At 47.3% G+C, this 16,376-nt stretch overlaps 1 protein-coding gene across 3 annotated transcripts; it reads left to right on the top strand.

Moving 5' to 3' along the window:
• The first annotated feature begins 2,377 nt into the window (after window positions 1–2,377).
• Window positions 2,378–15,818, top strand: GEM (GTP binding protein overexpressed in skeletal muscle). 3 transcript variants are annotated; one of them, XM_065903329.1, is made up of 5 exons: window positions 2,378–2,493; window positions 3,968–4,307; window positions 11,616–11,692; window positions 12,481–12,685; window positions 14,168–15,818. In XM_065903329.1, the coding sequence occupies exons 2-5, from the start codon at window positions 3,977–3,979 to the stop codon at window positions 14,443–14,445; spliced, it is 891 nt and encodes a 296-aa protein (XP_065759401.1). In that variant the 5' UTR covers window positions 2,378–2,493; window positions 3,968–3,976; the 3' UTR covers window positions 14,446–15,818. The 3 variants fall into 3 exon arrangements, with proteins under 3 accessions (XP_065759401.1, XP_065759402.1, XP_065759400.1); XM_065903330.1 differs by lacking the exon at window positions 2,378–2,493 and adding an exon at window positions 2,580–2,867; XM_065903328.1 differs by lacking the exon at window positions 2,378–2,493 and adding an exon at window positions 3,488–3,671.
• The last annotated feature ends 558 nt before the right edge of the window (window positions 15,819–16,376 follow it).

Genomic DNA, 16,376 nt, shown 5'->3' with positions numbered 1-16,376 from the left:
TTGGCATGCTTCACATATACCAATGAACAACAGTTAAGAGGGGATATGGTCTAGGCGTAGAATTAGGTTCTTATTAATGGGAAGAATTAGGTTCTTATCAATGGGAAAAAGTAGAATTGAGAAGCTATATGATATGCTTATATACTCTGATTTACATGGAGTGTTTTTGTTGGCTTCCCTGATGGCTCAGTTGGTAAAGAATCTGCCTACAATGCAGGAGACCCTGGTTCGATTCCTGGGTCGGGAAGGTCCCCTGGAGAAGCGATAGGCAACCCACTCCAGTATTCTTGGATTTCCCTTGTGGCTCAACTGGGAGAGAATCTACCTGCAATGCGAGAGACCTGGGTTCGATCCCTGGGTTGGGAAGATTCCCTGGAGAAGGGAAAGGCTACCCACTCCAGTGTTCTGGCCTGGAGAATTATAGTCCATGGGATAGCAAAGAGTCAGACATGACTGAGCGACTTTCACTTTCAGTGTCTCTGTTAAGATCAGTTGACAGAGTCAGCTCAGCATGGAAAAGCACAGATAATTCTGAAATACAGATAATTCACAGACTACAGGTATGGAGTCAGTGGAAAACTTTCAGATGGTCTCCTCCCCCTCCTCTCTCCGTCCCTCCCTGACCCCTTACTCTTCTCTTTTCACCACATATGTAGCCATTCTCTTCTTGGCTGAGCCCAGAAGGAAAACTTGATGGAAATGAAAGGAACCATCCAGGAAATTATGACCCTCAGGCTCTGGTTGCAGATCTGCCGGTTACTACCTGAGTGGTAGTCATCCCTCTGGGTATCAGCTTCCTCATGTATAACATGAGGAGGCTGGGCCCAGGGCACCTGGGACCAAGAGAGCTCCGGGTTGCCATTCCTCTGCGGAATTCCACCTTTGCCAGCGTGGGGCCTGGCATGTCTCGGCAGTTGGTCACTTGGATAATCCCCAGAGCACATAAGTGCTGAAGGGTAACAGAACAGACTCTGTGCACAGCAGAGTCCAGCCACTTGAATAGATGCTGGTGCCTCTGGCTGTTTACTGAAGCCACCAGCCCATCCAGTGATGCAGCTGGGTGGAAAAGCTGATGGATGTGTTGGAAAGGTCGGTATCACCTCCAAACACAGTGTCTGGGAAATGCCTGTGACCCCTGAAAGAGGTCACTGAATCCCTCCAGCTGGGGGCACAGTGCAAGGAGCCAGGCAAGCGGAGCCTCGAATCCTGATGCTGCCACATACATGAACTGCATGGCCTTAAGCAAGCTCTCTGACTTTGGGGGTCATTTTCCTCCTCCGTACAATGGGAGCAGCAGTATCTTCACCTTGCAAAATTGTAGTAAAGTTTGAGATACTGTACTAAAGTTGAGATACTGCAGAGGTCTAACAGTACCTACTAACCATAGGGACTCAGAGGTACTCAGTAAATGGTAGTAGAAGTGGCTATTATTTCTATTATCCTGTGCCCTTTATTCATAGGCATTATTCTGGGGACTGGAACGCAGGCTAAGGCTTCTCCCGCGGCCAGAGGCCCTGGTTCCACGGCCAGGAGCGGCCATGCCATGGAGCTTGGTACAGAAGATGATGCCAATCGGGATGCTGATTAAATTCCCTGATCCAGGAGCCTCAGCGTTCTGGTCCAGGGCAGGAGGGCTAGCCACATTGAGCACAATCTGCTTGGATCCCTACTTAAGCTATTTTTTCAAGACCTTTTCCAGGTCTCGTCCACTTGCCCCACCTTCTTCTGGCCCCTTCTCCCTGGGTCCCGGTCAGAGAAGGGAGAAGACAGAAGCAGTGTGGGTCTCCTCTCCTTCCCTCTTTCCCAGGGATGGCGACGGGAGCGGGCAGAGGCCGTTTTCCTTGCAGAAGATGCGGCTAACATAAGCCCTGAACACTTCAATGGGGCTGTAGCCCCAGCCTAAATCTCCACGGGAGCCAGGCCGATCCCTGTGTTTTTGTTTTGTTTTGTTTTTGGCGAAACTGGGTTTCCCTTGCAGAAGATGCGGCTGACACTAGCCCTGAACACTTCAATGTGGCTGAGCCCCCTGTGTGGGTTTTTTTTTTTTTTTTTTGTCTTTTGGCGAAACTGGGTTTCCAATCCCAACCTGCCTCTTCCTCCATCCTTCATCCGGACAGCTCGCAAACTGTTTTGCTGGGAAGTGCGATTAAGGGGCACTTCATGTATTATCTCCCCCCTTCCAGCGTCCGCCTGGTCAAAAGAACAAAACAGAATAAAGGAGCCCGGAATTCAACTGTCGTTATTTTTTTTTAAAAGGGGAGAGAGGCGGGGGTCACATGACGGCGAGTCACCGATTTGGCGAAGGGGCTGCCCCTCGGGGCTTGCTGCAGAGCCGCCCGCCCCCCAAACCCCGGGCGGGGGCGCTGACGTCACGGCAGAGCCCGGGCCGCGCGCGTATAAACCGCGGGGCGCGGGCGCGGGCGCACCCGGCGCAGTCACCCCGCGATCGGCCGCCCGCATCGCGGCGCGCGCCCGCCCTCTGCCGCCCCCCGGGTAAGGCGCGCGGCCCGCGGCGGGGAGCGGGGGGCCTCCGGGGAGGCGCGGGAGGCAGGACTGGGGAAGGGGTGGGCGTCCCCAGCCCGCGGAGAACTTTCCAAGTGGGGAAAAGAACCTTCGGGACCTGCTGTCCGGCGCGGTGGTCTTTCGATCGGGGGTCGGGGCGGGTGTTGCAGAGTTTAAGGATGCCGTGCGGCAGTGGCAGGTTGCTTTAGCGCAGTTCAGTTTGAGGGTCATCGCCTCCTCCAGACTGGTCGGAGGACAGCCGTCAGGGAGGCTTCAGGCTCTGGTTGTTTGAAGAGTCGGCCGACCGGAGGCGCTGCTTGTAAGATTTAAGACGAACCAACCGACCGGTCACCAGGGTCATCGCGGTGAGGGTCGTGGCTAGGGTCATCGACGTGTTGGGGTTTTGGGGAGTGGGTGCGGGAAGGGGAGGGTCTCGTGCTTACAAGTGCATCTCGCTGATGAAAATGAGATTGCTTCTGCTTTATGTCTGAGAGCCCGGGTGTCCAGACCTCCGGGCAAGGGGAGGGAGTCTTGAGAAAGGCCAAGTTGTAGCCAAGTTGTTGAATGTCTTTCTGGAGGGAGTCTTGGACCTGATTGGCTTCAGGAAGGTGGAAATCCAAGTTGAAGAAAGGGAACTCTTGGAGTGGACAGAGTTTAATAAGAGTGAAGCACTGTCTCTACAAGTTTGACAGCTCTGAACGTGAGCAGGTCATCTCTCTGCCAGAAGGACAAGGCAGGGGGCTGGGATGGGTTACATGTGCTATCTGTGGGCAGGCGGGCAGAAGTGAGGCATACACCTCAAGCAGAAATTCTTCTCCCCCTCAAATAAGAGCATAGTCAGGCAGCTGGGGAGCATCAGGGCAACTTTACTAAACATGGAAGTTCCAATCAGCCCTGGTCCAGTCCAGCTGGGGGGGAATGATGTCATTGTCACGTGTTCCCCACTGAGGCATAAAAGCCTGCTGGGGGCTGGTGCTACTTAAGTGCCATGTTTAGACAAGAGCAGCTAACCTGGCCAGCTGGTCCCCAGCTGCATTAACTTGTTGCTTTTCAAGCCTTCTCTGGAGGCTGTTGGTGCCTTCTGACTGCCTCTGTGCCCGCTCTGAGTGGGGAATCCCCAGGCTTCCTTGAGGATGGAGGAAGCCCCAGGGCCGTGGACGATATTAACGGTAGCTTTTCCTGTTTGCAAATGACAGCCTACCCGAGGAGCTGCTGTGTGTGTGTGTGTGTGTGTGTGTGTGTGTGTGTGTGTGTGTGTGTGTGTGTGTGTGTGTGTGTGTGTGTGTGTGTGTGTGTGTGTGTGTGTTCAGCTGAAAGCCTGTTGGGTTTGCGGACTGCTTCCCCGGTGTTCCTTGTGTGAGGGTTACGTGGTGACCTCACGTACTAAAATATCACTGATGACTGGGTTCAGGCTCCCTGAACTCTTGCTTCCTGACGCTACCATCTTGGCTGCTTTGCCTTCCAGGACCTGACGATGACTCTGAACCATGTCACCATGCGCCAGGGCACGGCGGGCGTGCAGCCGCAGCAGCAGCGCTGGAGCATCCCCGCCGATGGCAGGCATCTCATGGTCCAGAAGGAGCCCCAGCAGTACGGCCAGCGCAGCCGCCCCCCTGCCGCCCCCGAGGACCCCTGCCGCCGGAGCTGGTCCTCCGACTCCACGGACTCAGTCATCTCCTCCGAGTCCGGGAACACCTACTACCGGGTGGTTCTCATCGGGGAGCAGGGGGTGGGCAAGTCCACTCTGGCCAACATCTTTGCGGGTGTCCATGACAGCATGGACAGCGACTGCGAAGTGCTTGGAGGTAGGTGGCCCGGCCCTGGCGGTTTTCACGGGGTCAGCAGCGGTCCTGGAGGAAGAGTGAGTGGGTGGGTCATTCGTCTGCAGAGTTGGGAACTGTGATTATGCGTTCTTGGCTCTGCCTGGGGAGCCGAGTCCCCACGGAAGCGTTGGCATAGGCCTCTGGGACAAGAAAGTGAAAATGCTTGTAGACAGAAGCTGGGCCAGAGAGGGAATTTCTTAGATTCCAGCTCTAAACTGGGGAGATGGTTTCCAGAGGGTGGAGCCGGAGGGTCAGGATCCCACCTCTGACTTTTAACAGTTCTGACCTGGACCTTTCAAGAACTCATTGTAGACATAGCCTTTTTCCATGGTGATACTTAAAACCAAGCCAATTAGAAAACTGTTGGGATGAATTCATTAGTTTGTTTATAGCAGTATCAGAGGCTTTCGAGGGTATAAAATTATTTAAAATCTCTATTTTAAATAGCACAATATTTTAAAAAGATATTGAAGTATAACAATGATGATACTTAACATTTGTAAGTATACTTATGGTTTTTCAATTTTCCATGGATAATCTCATTTAAGGTATTTATTATTTAGGCCTTGGTTTCCAAAACTGATCTGAGATGATACAGTCTCAAAAAGTCACATATTCCTCAAGGAAAGCATAGCGCTGTATTCTGGGAAGTAAGATGAGGCTCCTGTAGTCGATGGTTTCCATTCAGTGTCTTTCAGCCTCAGGGTCTTAGACAATACCAGGGTCACTGTACGTCCCTGTTTGCAGTTTCGGAAATGAAGGAAGCCTGCTTGTCCCAGTGCCATGGTCTGCCTGAATGCTTAGTTGCAGCTCACCGCTGAATCACGGATTTCAGGAGTAGGAAGATGCCTTAGTGATGACATGGTTCTGCCCTCTGCTTGATGCACAGAAATCCTACTCCTTCCTGACTGCTGTCAGCCCATTTCTACTAAACATCTATTCTTCCTTTGTTTGGGAGTTCACTGCTTCACGAGGCAGCTCCGGAACCGGCTTTAAATGATGACTCATTGATAGAACATTGATTTTTCTCCTCACTCCTGACGTCTCAGGGATGATAGTTAAATCCTAGTTCAAGGGAGAAAGAGGCTCAGTATCTCTTTTTTTTTGGGTAAAAACCCATGGGTGAGTGTTCCTATAGGAGAAAGGGAGGAGGATATCATCTAGAACCTGCATTTGCAGTGGGACAGGCACTTTATTCGGTGCCTTATATTTGTGACTATTTATTTTGGTCCTCACATCATGTCTGTGTACTGGGTCTTAGGGACTTACCTGGAATCACCCTCTGGAGCATCTTGGATTAGAACCCGGGATTTTAGAATGTTAGTTTGGTGGTGTTCACCTTCCGCCATTGATAGGGAACCTGCTATGTGCCAGGCACATAGTGCTAAGTACTTCCCACAGGTATTTTTAATAGTACTTATAAAAATTAAAGTCCCTATTTTACAGGTGAAGAAATGGAAGCTTGTGAAGTCAAGTGACTTTCCCAGGTGAAAAAGCTAGTCCATGGTTTGCCCAGGATTCAAAGCTAGTTGTGATTGAACCTAAATTCCCGTGTTCTTTCAGTGTACTTGGCTGCCCCTGGATTTAGCATCTGAATGCTGTTACATACTATAGAACTTTGGGCAGGGTACCTCCCACATGCCTGGCTCCATGCAATGCTCTGGGGTACTCCGTGATGGATGAGGTATACCATAATACCCTCTTAGGAAGGATCTGAGGGCCAGGAGCTATAATTTAGAGCAGTGTAAAAATTAATAAAGAAGTCACAGTAAAGTACTTTGGGGATTGATATGAAAAAGAGACCAACTAAGAATTTTTGTTCATTTCTTTGAGAGGGAGGAATTGAAATAATTAGTGGATAGCAGACTTTCAAAAATGTTTGTCCATTAGAGCACAGTGGTACCTATCCAGAGGGTAGTGTTCCTGTGGGCATAGGGCATGAAGAAGACTGACCCATCCCTGAACTGTGGGAAGGCAGGCTTCTGTATTCTTGAGGCTTCTTTGTTCAATGGGGAGAGGGGACTGTTGGTAGGGAGAATCCTTTCCTGATCTCTTCAGACAGATAATCTTTGACAACAGGAAGCTCCTTGGGTGACTCATCCCACCTAACCTGACCTATCTGAGTGACTCATACTGTTTAGGATTACAGCTCTTACCTGTGGGAGGCTGTTGGAATTGGTAGTTGGCTTTATGTTTCCTGAGGAGAGGGTTTTCCATGGCACTTCACTGCGTTGTTCTTTTTTCAGCATTATCCATAAGATAGACACTACACAATACTCTCATCCTTATTTCTGCAAATACAGATGAATGTTGTTAAGATTATATTGCACTAATCTTATGACTCTCTGTGCACATTTAATGCCATTCATTCATTCATCCATCTGTCCATTCATCTGTTTCTGAACTTAAACCATGAAGCTTGATGCGACTCAGTGAGGACATACGAAGAGTCATGGGGTTTCTTCCTTAAAGCTGCTGACAGTATATGCAGTAGAGAGCAGATATACACTCACTTATAAATCAAGATAGGGTGTAATTAGTATCTTCAAAGAGGTACAAGGGCAGTACTGGGGGAATTCAGAGGAGAAAATAAATGTTACTTCTGCCTGTGAAAAATCAGAAAAAGGTTCATGTAAGTGTTGGTCTCTGAGCTGGACCCTAAGGACCACTAGGATTTAGAAGCCCTGAAGGAGGTGGAAAGACATTGCACGTGTGCACAGGAAATACAGCAGAGACCACTGGACTCGAAACCTCGTATGTGGGTTTGGACCCCAGTTTTGAAGCTGGGTTTCCCTCATAGCTCAGTTGGTAAAGAATCCGCCTGCAACACAGGAGACCCTGATTTGATTTCTGGGTCAGGAAGATTCACTGGAAAAGGGATAAGCTACCCACTGCAGTATTCTGGCCTGGAGAATTCCATGGACTATGCAGTCCATGGGGTCGCAAAAAGTTGGACATGACTGAGCCACTTTCACTTTCTTTTCACTTTGATACTGGGTGCTCTTGGACAAGATACTTACCCTCCTCATGCTTCCTCATTAGTAAAATAGGGACAGTACCTACGGCAAAGGTTATTAAGAGGATATGGGGAGATAGCACAGTGCCAGGCACAGAGTGAGCACCAAGTGAGCATTAGCTGGAGCTGATGCTGCGTCTGCTGTTTCCTTCCCGTGGCCTTGTCTTCCGCGCTGACTCTTCCACTGCTTGAAGTCCCTCATCCACTCTGGTCCCTCTTACTTGGGGCCCTGTGAGGCGGGCGGAGGAGACGGGAGCCCCTGGAGGGGAGGCCGCTGCTCCTCAGCAGGTGCTCCTTTCCAAGTGGGGCCCTCTGGACTCTGCAAGCTGAAAGCAGTTGAGAGTTCTGGGGGGAGAGGGATGCTGGAGCCTCAGAACTTGCCAGGGGCTGCCAGGACTGGTTCCAGCAGGCGAGAGAGCTCCTGTTCAGGCTCACACACAGCCCTGGAGCCAGCCTTGAGGAGGGTGGTCCTCCGAGCAAAGAGGGTAGGGCGTCAAATGCAGTACAGACAAATCAAGAGGCAGCAGTTCAGGGGAAATGGCAACTGACCACAGTCACTCAGTGTTAGAAACTCGCCCCCACCCCTCAGGAGGGTCTCTCCTGCTCTACAGGGGGCGAGCCCACCCCCAACCCCCAGCTTTCATGGGGCAGCACCAGAAAAAGGAGGCCTTCTCCACACCAGGGTTCTGAGAAGCCTTCCAAGCAAGAGGCCTCAACCCTTTCTCCACACACCTTAATCCAGTGCAGATTTCAAAGGACTCTTCTAGAATTTCATATTCTTTTATGTCAGCTCTTCTCACCTGATTAGCACTTAAAAAGGCTGAAAGGTAAGTGCCTAAGAGAGCAAGAGAAATGCAAGCTTTGGTTTCAAGCAGGTCCTCTCCTGGTAGCAGAAGGCTATCAAGCGGGACGCTCTGTGTGTTTGAGGAACCCTTGGGGCACGTAGCCAGAGGTGATACATCACCCAGGTGCAGGGCATATGCACACAGCAGGGCTGAAATGTATTGTTTTAGGCTCTTGAGTTTCCAACACAGTGACTTTCAAACGATCCTGTCAGGAACCTTCTGGAACAGCAAAGCAGTTTGGCCTTAATTTGCAACTGGACTCTTCAGTCCACTTTTTCCTCTTTACTTCTTCTGATAATTCTTAAACCAAGAGAAAGTTTGAATTTGTTTTTTCCCTTAGCTACTGGAGTGCAGTATGTTTCTGTCTGAATTACTAGAGATTCAAGCAGATCCCTTGTGCCTACTTTTGGGTAATGAGTCATGAGCAGAGAAAGTGGTTTTTTTTTTTTTTTTTCCTTTTTTCTTTTGAGTTTTCCGAGTGCGACGAGAGCTTTCAGAGAAAAGGTAAGCACTCCGAGGTGGTCATGGGCAGTCAGGCACACCCCCACCACTACCATCTGTACCATCTGTGTGGCCCAAACTGATGATTTGCACTTGGTTGTATAAATTTGCCTGTTGAAGTCATGAGACCTTACTCTCCACTAAGCCAAGTTATGCTATTCACTGCGATCCATTCCTGATGCATACTGAGGGTGGCAAACATGGTGGGAATAATAGACTTAAAAATCTCCAGTGGGAAACAGTTACCGTCGTTTAGAAGAGTGACTCCAAAAAAGTTAGGGATGCTGACGGAAAGACCCAGTCATTCCTGGTTAATTTTTATTCTCCTTTGTCCGTGTTTCCTTCCTTTCCCTCTCCTGATTCTAATCCCTAGATGAAGAAGCATTAGACCAGGAGCACGGCTTTTCTGTTTTAAATTGGAGCGCAGTTGCTGGACAGTGTTGTTAGTTTCTGTTGTAGAACAGTGTGAATCAGCTATAAGCACTCCTGTATCTCCTTCTTCTTGAGCCTCTGCCCCCCGCATCCGCCCCTGTAGATGGTCACAGAGCGCTGGGCTGGGCCCCCTGTGCTATATGCAGCAGCTTCCCACTAGCTATTTTACACACATCAGTGCTCAATTGGTCCCACGTTCTTCTTCCCCCACTGCGTCCATAAGTCCGTTCTCTACACCTGCGTCTCTATTCCTGCCCTGCAAATAGGTTCATCGGTACCATGTTTCTAGATTCCATGTGTATGTATTGATGTACAGTGTTTGTTTTTCTCTCTCTGACTTACTTTATTCTGTGCGACAGACTGTATTTTCATCCACATCACTACCAATGACCCGATCTCATTCCTTTCTATGGCTGAGCCATGTTCCATTGTCTGTATGCACCACATCTTTGTGCATTCTTCTGTTGATGGACAGACATCTAGGCTGCTTTCGCGTCCTGGCTGTTGTAAATAGTACTTTTACAATTTCCACATGAACACTGGGATGATGTGTCTTTTTCAATTATGTAAACCAGGAGCGCTGCCTCTTCTGAGTCCCTCACTATCATAAAGCAGGAGATGTCCTGGTTCCTACAATGCAGGACTCTTCGGCTAGGATTACCGGTGATAGGAAACAGCAAGTATGCAGGGACCAGCTTCCACGACCTGAAGAATGATGGTAGCAACCAACATTTACTGTGTTTCTGCTTTCTGCCCAAGCTTGATAAATGTACTTGTCAGATAGCCCTGGGGTATGGATACTGTAATCAATTCCATTTCACAGATGAAGAGACTGAGGCTCAGAAAATTAAGAAAGTAGTACAGAGCCAAATAGTTAATAAGGGCCGGCACCCAAATTTGGGTTTCGGTTTGCTTATGCTTGCATCTGCAGTGCTATATTTATCATCCGTTCATTCATTTGATAAGGACCCAGGAAGTGTCCTGGGTGCTGGGGGAGAGGGCAGTGAAGAGTACAGAGGTAAACCTCTCCCTTAACATTCTGGAAGGTGAGAAGGACTGAAAATAATCAAATGAGTACATTAAATGCATTCATGTTAGCTGGCAGTCCGCACAGTGAAGAAAAATAAAACAGGGAAGGGAGTAAGGAATATTGGGAGGAGAAGGATGATGGAATTTTAAGAAGATGGTCAGGAAACACATCCCTCAGAAGGAGTAAGGGAATAAGCCTTCGAATATTGGAGAGAAGTGCTGTTGTTCAGTCGCCCAGCCGTGTCCGACTCTTTGCAATCCCATGGGCTGTAGCCAGACCTCCCTGTCCCTCACCGTTTCCCGAAGTTTGCCCAAGTTCATGTCCGTTGCATCGGTGATGCCATCTTACCCTTTGATGCCCTCTTCTCCTTCTGATAGAACTCTGTGTGTGTGTGTGTGTGTGTGTGTGTGTGTGTGTGTGTTAGTCACGCAGTTGTGTCCGACTCTTCACAACCCCATGGACTGTAGCCCACCAGGCTTCTTTCTCTGTGGGATTCTCCAGGCAAGAATACTGGAGTGGGTTGCCATTTCCTTCTCTGATGGAACTAGTTCCTAGCAAAAAGAACAGCCAACGAAAAATGACCCCAAAAATGATGACAAATCATTATGAAGATCATAATTTTCTAATGATAAAATTCAAAACAGGAAACCGCCTTGTGCAAATAGAGGGGGTCCGGGCTCAGTTTCGTGGAATTGATGGGAATTTCTCTTGCAAAAATCCCACTGAACTCAGTTAATCCCCTCCCCCCTACACACACACTGATTTTTCTGGCCCAGAGCTGCTCTGCCCTTTGGACTGCACTCACCCTTCACCTACACTCCATCTGGGCTCAAGTGCCAGGAGGGAAGTTTCCATCACTAAGTGGAGCTGGAGGCTGCGCCTCTGTTCTACTTAAGATGGAAAAGCAAGCCCGTTTATTCCAGGGACCTGTATTTTTTAAATGTAGAAAATGTCATCAAAACAAGGGAAGTCTCAAGATTTTTTCCTTGCGTATCTCAAAAGAGCTCTGTGAGCTGAAAGCTCCTGAAATTGCCAGTGAATGTTCAGTCATCACCCCTGTGAGCGTTGTGAGCTAGGTTTGCAGTTCCCCTGGGCAGTCAGTGTTAATCAGGCAGCATCCATGGAATCGGAGTCAAAAGTACTGAAGTGAGTTTATTCTAAAGGGTTTTTCTGTATAAAACGTATAGAAATGATGAAAATGGATGGTTGCCTTTCAAGTGTTTACTGACACATATTTGGAAGATGCCGGAGATCTGTTTAGTAAATACTGTAGGCATATGTGTGAAATGTTGGTAAAGGTGATTAAAAAAGAGTTTGTGAATATTTACACAGTTTACTCTGTATACTTACATAATTAATTGCATGTTTAGTAAGTTTATTTTCCGGCATAATTTGCTGCATCACCCTCTTAGAGAAGAGTGTTGCCTATTTGTCTGACTCCAACATCATTGTTCTTTCTTTTCCAGAAGATACCTATGAACGAACACTGATGGTTGATGGGGAAATTGCAACAATTATCCTCTTGGACATGTGGGAGAACAAGGTATGCGGGGCCTGTGACTCTCTGTAAACTCTGGGGCCTGCCTTCCAACAGGCTGTTTGGTGCAAGGGTGACATTGTCCTTCTTGATGTTCCAGATAAGGTGGACTCATTTTCTTGATTAAAAAGCATTTACTTCAGAAGACTGAAACTGTTGTAAGGAACAAGTTGTTCATAAATGAGCTTTGAATAACAAGCAAGTGGCAGTGATCCGCCCTTAGGTCTATTCAGAAATACAAAGTGTATTTGTTTTAGGGAAAGTCCCAGTAAATATGGGTGATAATTTTAAACTACATAAAACCATATTATATGAAGCTGACATTCTCAATAGTTTTCACATTTTGCTTTCTTTTTGTGAAAGGTTTGGGGTTTCTGAGCTTGTATGCTAGACCTTCTGTGTATTGAGAACCCTCCTATGCTAATGAAAGGATTCTTAATTTCATCACTTAGGAGAGGCAAAAAGAATTTTATGGAAGCCAGGAAAGGCTCCTTTTCGGTAGTTGAAATACAATTGGAAATATTGTTTGGCAGACCCATCGTATAATTTATCAACTCCCCAAGCTGTAGGAGGAATTGGAAAGTCAAAGTTTTTGGCATCCATCCTGTCTGAGCTAGCAGTCTTTACAGTCACAGACATCATGAAGGACTGATGCCTTTGGGAGGAGTCGGAATGAATTTTCTCCCTTTCCTGTATCAGCAGAGGGACTCTGGGATACACATATTCTCTCTTTCAAACGGACACCTCATTTACCAGGCAGATCTGAGCTCATGGAAGATCTTCTCCTTTATCAGGGGGAGAGTGAGTGGCTGCAGGACCACTGCATGCAGGTGGGGGATGCCTACCTGATCGTCTACTCCATCACGGACCGAGCCAGCTTCGAGAAGGCGTCCGAGCTGCGGATTCAGCTCCGCAGGGCCCGGCAGACCGAGGACATCCCGATAATCCTGGTTGGCAACAAAAGTGACCTGGTGCGGTGCCGGGAAGTGTCTGTATCAGGTGAGAGGAGTGGTGCCAATACTGCAGAAACGTCTCTGAGCCCCTTGCATTTTCCTTCCGACAGTTGCTCTTTCCTGAAGCTGAAACTGGGGACTTATTAAAATGCCAAGTTTTCATGCATCCTCTCTAAGAGGTCCATGTTCCCAGCAGATCATCTGTTCTACCTGCGGGATCCCAGTCTCTCCATCCCCAAGGCTTTCTCTGGGATTCCTTTAGGGAAGAGGTCCGACTCAGGGGAAACTGGCCGTCCCCAGCCTTTTTGCCTCATCCCTTCTATTCTCCAGGGAGATTTCAAGCTTTCTGGGAAGTGAAAGTAACTTCTTTAAACAAGAAGGATGGGCATTTTGATTAAGGGGCATTGTGAGAAAGAGTCTCACCAAGATTGAGAATTCTACTCTGGCTGCCTCTGGTTCCTGTTGACCCTATAAACACCCTCCCAGCCCTCACTCTTTGTTTCCTGAATTCTAGTCAAGGCATCAGTCTGCTGGTGTCACGTACCCTTTCTCATAATTCAAGGACACGTCCTATTTGTTGAGCTGGCACCCAAGTGCCTTTGGGGCCCTTAAAATTTTATTGGCCTAATACAGATTTGTACAATGGTCAGAAAAATAAAATGTTGCATTGCCAGCCTCCACCCAGGAGTAAAGAACCTTGTAAAAGACTGAACAGACCCAACCAGTTTGGGAATGTCTTACTCTTGGGAAATGACTGTCTATATTAGTCATTTTCCCCCAAACCGAAACATGGACACCTGGTCATTGAACACAGTAGAACATTCAAAATTGAGCCTGTTACAGAAAAACTTGTTTGTAGAGTAGTTGTAATTGTACTGTACATGTGTGAAATCTTCAAAATTTTTTCAAAATATCTCATCAAAACTTAAAGAAATTTTTTTTAAGAGAGGAAATGAACTAGTAGGATTCTTAATTTTCAATTCAGGTAAATGAGTCAGGAGAAAGAGTAAAGAGCATGAACTTGAGTGTGAAGCAGACCTGGATTCACAGCTGCTACTTACAGGCCGTGTGAACGCCCTCAAGTTTGTAAACGATTGCTTTCTCTCCCTTCCAGTCTCATCAGCTATGTGAAAGGGACAGTGTATTTTTAAAGATTGTTGTGAACGTTAAAAAAATATTTGTCAGGTATTTAACCCATTTCCCGAGGGGAGTCAATTAAGATGATGGCTGGGACTATTATAATTAATACTATGACACTGGTGAAATTGGACCCTCCCACCGTGAATTTGGTGAGCCCAATCTAAAGCCCGTCTTTGCTGCCTCCAGGAATCTCCTGTGAGGCTCTTTGCTTCTGTTTAAGGGAGGCCGCGTGTCCCCGTGGCCTCCGGTATCCATTGCGTGGATCACTGACTTCGAGCTCCCCGGCGGACCATTTAAAGTTAGGCCGCATCCAGCTTGGCTGTGTGCGTGGAGGGTCAAATCTGCAGCTCCCCTGACTCTGCTCTCCCCCTCTTGCTTTCCCCACCAGAAGGGAGAGCGTGTGCCGTGGTGTTCGACTGCAAGTTCATCGAGACCTCCGCGGCCGTCCAGCACAACGTCAAGGAGCTGTTCGAGGGCATCGTGCGGCAGGTCCGCCTCCGGCGGGACAGCAAGGAGAAGAACGAGCGGCGGCTGGCCTACCAGAAGCGGCGGGAGAGCATCCCCAGGAAAGCCAGGCGCTTCTGGGGCAAGATCGTGGCCAAAAACAACAAGAACATGGCCTTCAAGCTCAAGTCCAAATCCTGCCACGACCTCTCAGTGCTCTAGGCACCCAGAGTCACCGGCCTTCCCCCGAAGGACATCACCGAAGCCCGCTGGGACCCATAATCTATATTAGATTGGATTCTTAAGTGCCGTTAGATGTGGCTTCCCCTATTGTAGCTGGGAACTAATGTGCTAGCCTGCTGGGCAACCTTACACATGGGAAATGAAAGAGCTTCGTGAGGAGTCAGTATTTATTTACAGGAAATCCCTGACCTTTGCTGTTTGAACACCCAAGACTCGTTAGAGGACGTGGTCGGGGTTCACACGTGTTTCTTCTCCCCTTTGGCCGATAGAGAATCGAAGCCTACCAAAGGATGCCTGGACGAGAACTTTTCCTTGTTAAAATTTTGCCTGGTGTTCTGATATGTGAATTTGAGGCCAATCAGTCAGTCATAGGCAAATACAGGAAAGCTGTCAAAGGAGTGTTGCTAAAGGAAGGAGAATTTCTGTCTTTGTAGCTTATATTTGTAGAGCTAGAACTGCATAACTGGGTTCATCATGGTCATCCCTGTCATTGTTCCGTGAAGCTGTGTGAGATGATGGGACTTGCTGGAAACTAAAGCTTAGCAAACCATTTTTGTTCAATGTCCATAATTGGTGATCCAGAAATCTGTAGAATTGGGAATTGATACATGTACCACTAATGGGTTCAAAAATTATGCATTTACTATTGTGTCTTATATTTTTTTTATTTAGGGGAAAATTATTTTAATCAGATTCTATTTAGCCAAACCACATTTTCTGTTGCATTGTTTTTAAAATCATGGGGCCATCATAAAAATATTTTTAACATCTAAACTACTGAGAACCTAGAGTGCAAAATGCCATATTTTTAAATATAATGGAAGCTCTGAATTTTTGTAAAACACAAAGTATAAATACTTCCAGCATTTTGGGTTGACCCTTGTATGCCACAGCTCTGCTCTATTTATTATTATTTTGCAAAATAACAACCATTGTAACATTTGATAAAGCATATTTATGAACCTATTTCTTATTAAGAAAAATACCCATTTTATTACCATTTTCTATATTTTTCAGAATATTCAAGTTTATACCTATATGTCTTATAATAAAATAAAATCTTTGGGAAAAAAAAAAGGCATTCTTAAATATTTTTCCTCTCCAGGCAAGATGATTGTGATCATCTTGATATAGCTTCCAGAGCAAGTAAATTATAAAGAAACCTACCTATCATTTTATTTATTCTCTTCATTGGCAGTAGCCCAGTCATTATCTGTTTTAAAGAGTATTCCTGACATCTCTCCTTTGGGACGTGATTCACAATAATACAAAATGATTTTCAGCTGATACAGTTAGGAAGTATTTGGAGTCACATAAATGCTAAGTTACAATAAAAGTGAGATTGATCTTTACTTTGGTCTGGCAAATTCCTAACTCAACAGATGGGCCTCGCTTTGCTTCCCAAAGGCTCATGGTCCTAAGCTTGAGTAAAGCATTAGAGGAAATTATAAAAGATTAGGGAGGAAAAAAGGAAGCTGGTGATTTTCAGCCTGAGATCTCGCCAGGCGCGGCTTTAACCAAATTCTCCTCACTGACGTTATTACAGCTGGACATTAATACATGGCTGCTTTCCAGTGGTGCTGTGTAGCTAGCCCTTCTGCGGCAGGAGTGGGACCCCTGCCGTTCCCTGTTCACACCCCTGACCCCACGTGCACCCTCTTTCACGCTCAACTTCCTCTTTTTCTGAGTTTGTGGTCAGGCACACTCACAGTGACAATCATGGGACCTTGCATATTGCCCCAAGGGACACAGTTTTACAAGGAATTTCTCTTCTGTTCTGTTGCCCTTTCTCCTCCCTTTTCCAAGTTGGGAGCAAAAGTTCCCATCTCAGAACATTGCATCTTTGAATTGTGCAAGGAAACAGTACAGGGAAGTGATAAGAGTAAAGATTCAGGTCACACAGGCCTGGG

Source organism: Muntiacus reevesi, chromosome 12 (genome assembly GCF_963930625.1).
Source record: "Muntiacus reevesi chromosome 12, mMunRee1.1, whole genome shotgun sequence".
NCBI lineage: Eukaryota > Metazoa > Chordata > Mammalia > Artiodactyla > Cervidae > Muntiacus > Muntiacus reevesi.
The sequence above is the reverse complement of the archived record's forward strand: the minus strand, read 5'-3'. Positions and strand labels throughout refer to the sequence as shown.

Bases quoted from the DNA above. Each gene is read 5' to 3' on its own strand.
- GEM (XM_065903328.1), top strand. From the start codon at position 3,636: ATGGAGGAAGCCCCAGGGCCGTGGACGATATTAACG. The intron at 4,308-11,615 runs GTAGGTGGCCCG...TTTCTTTTCCAG, and splicing joins CGACTGCGAAGTGCTTGGAG to AAGATACCTATGAACGAACA. The intron at 11,693-12,480 runs GTATGCGGGGCC...CTCCTTTATCAG, and splicing joins TGGACATGTGGGAGAACAAG to GGGGAGAGTGAGTGGCTGCA.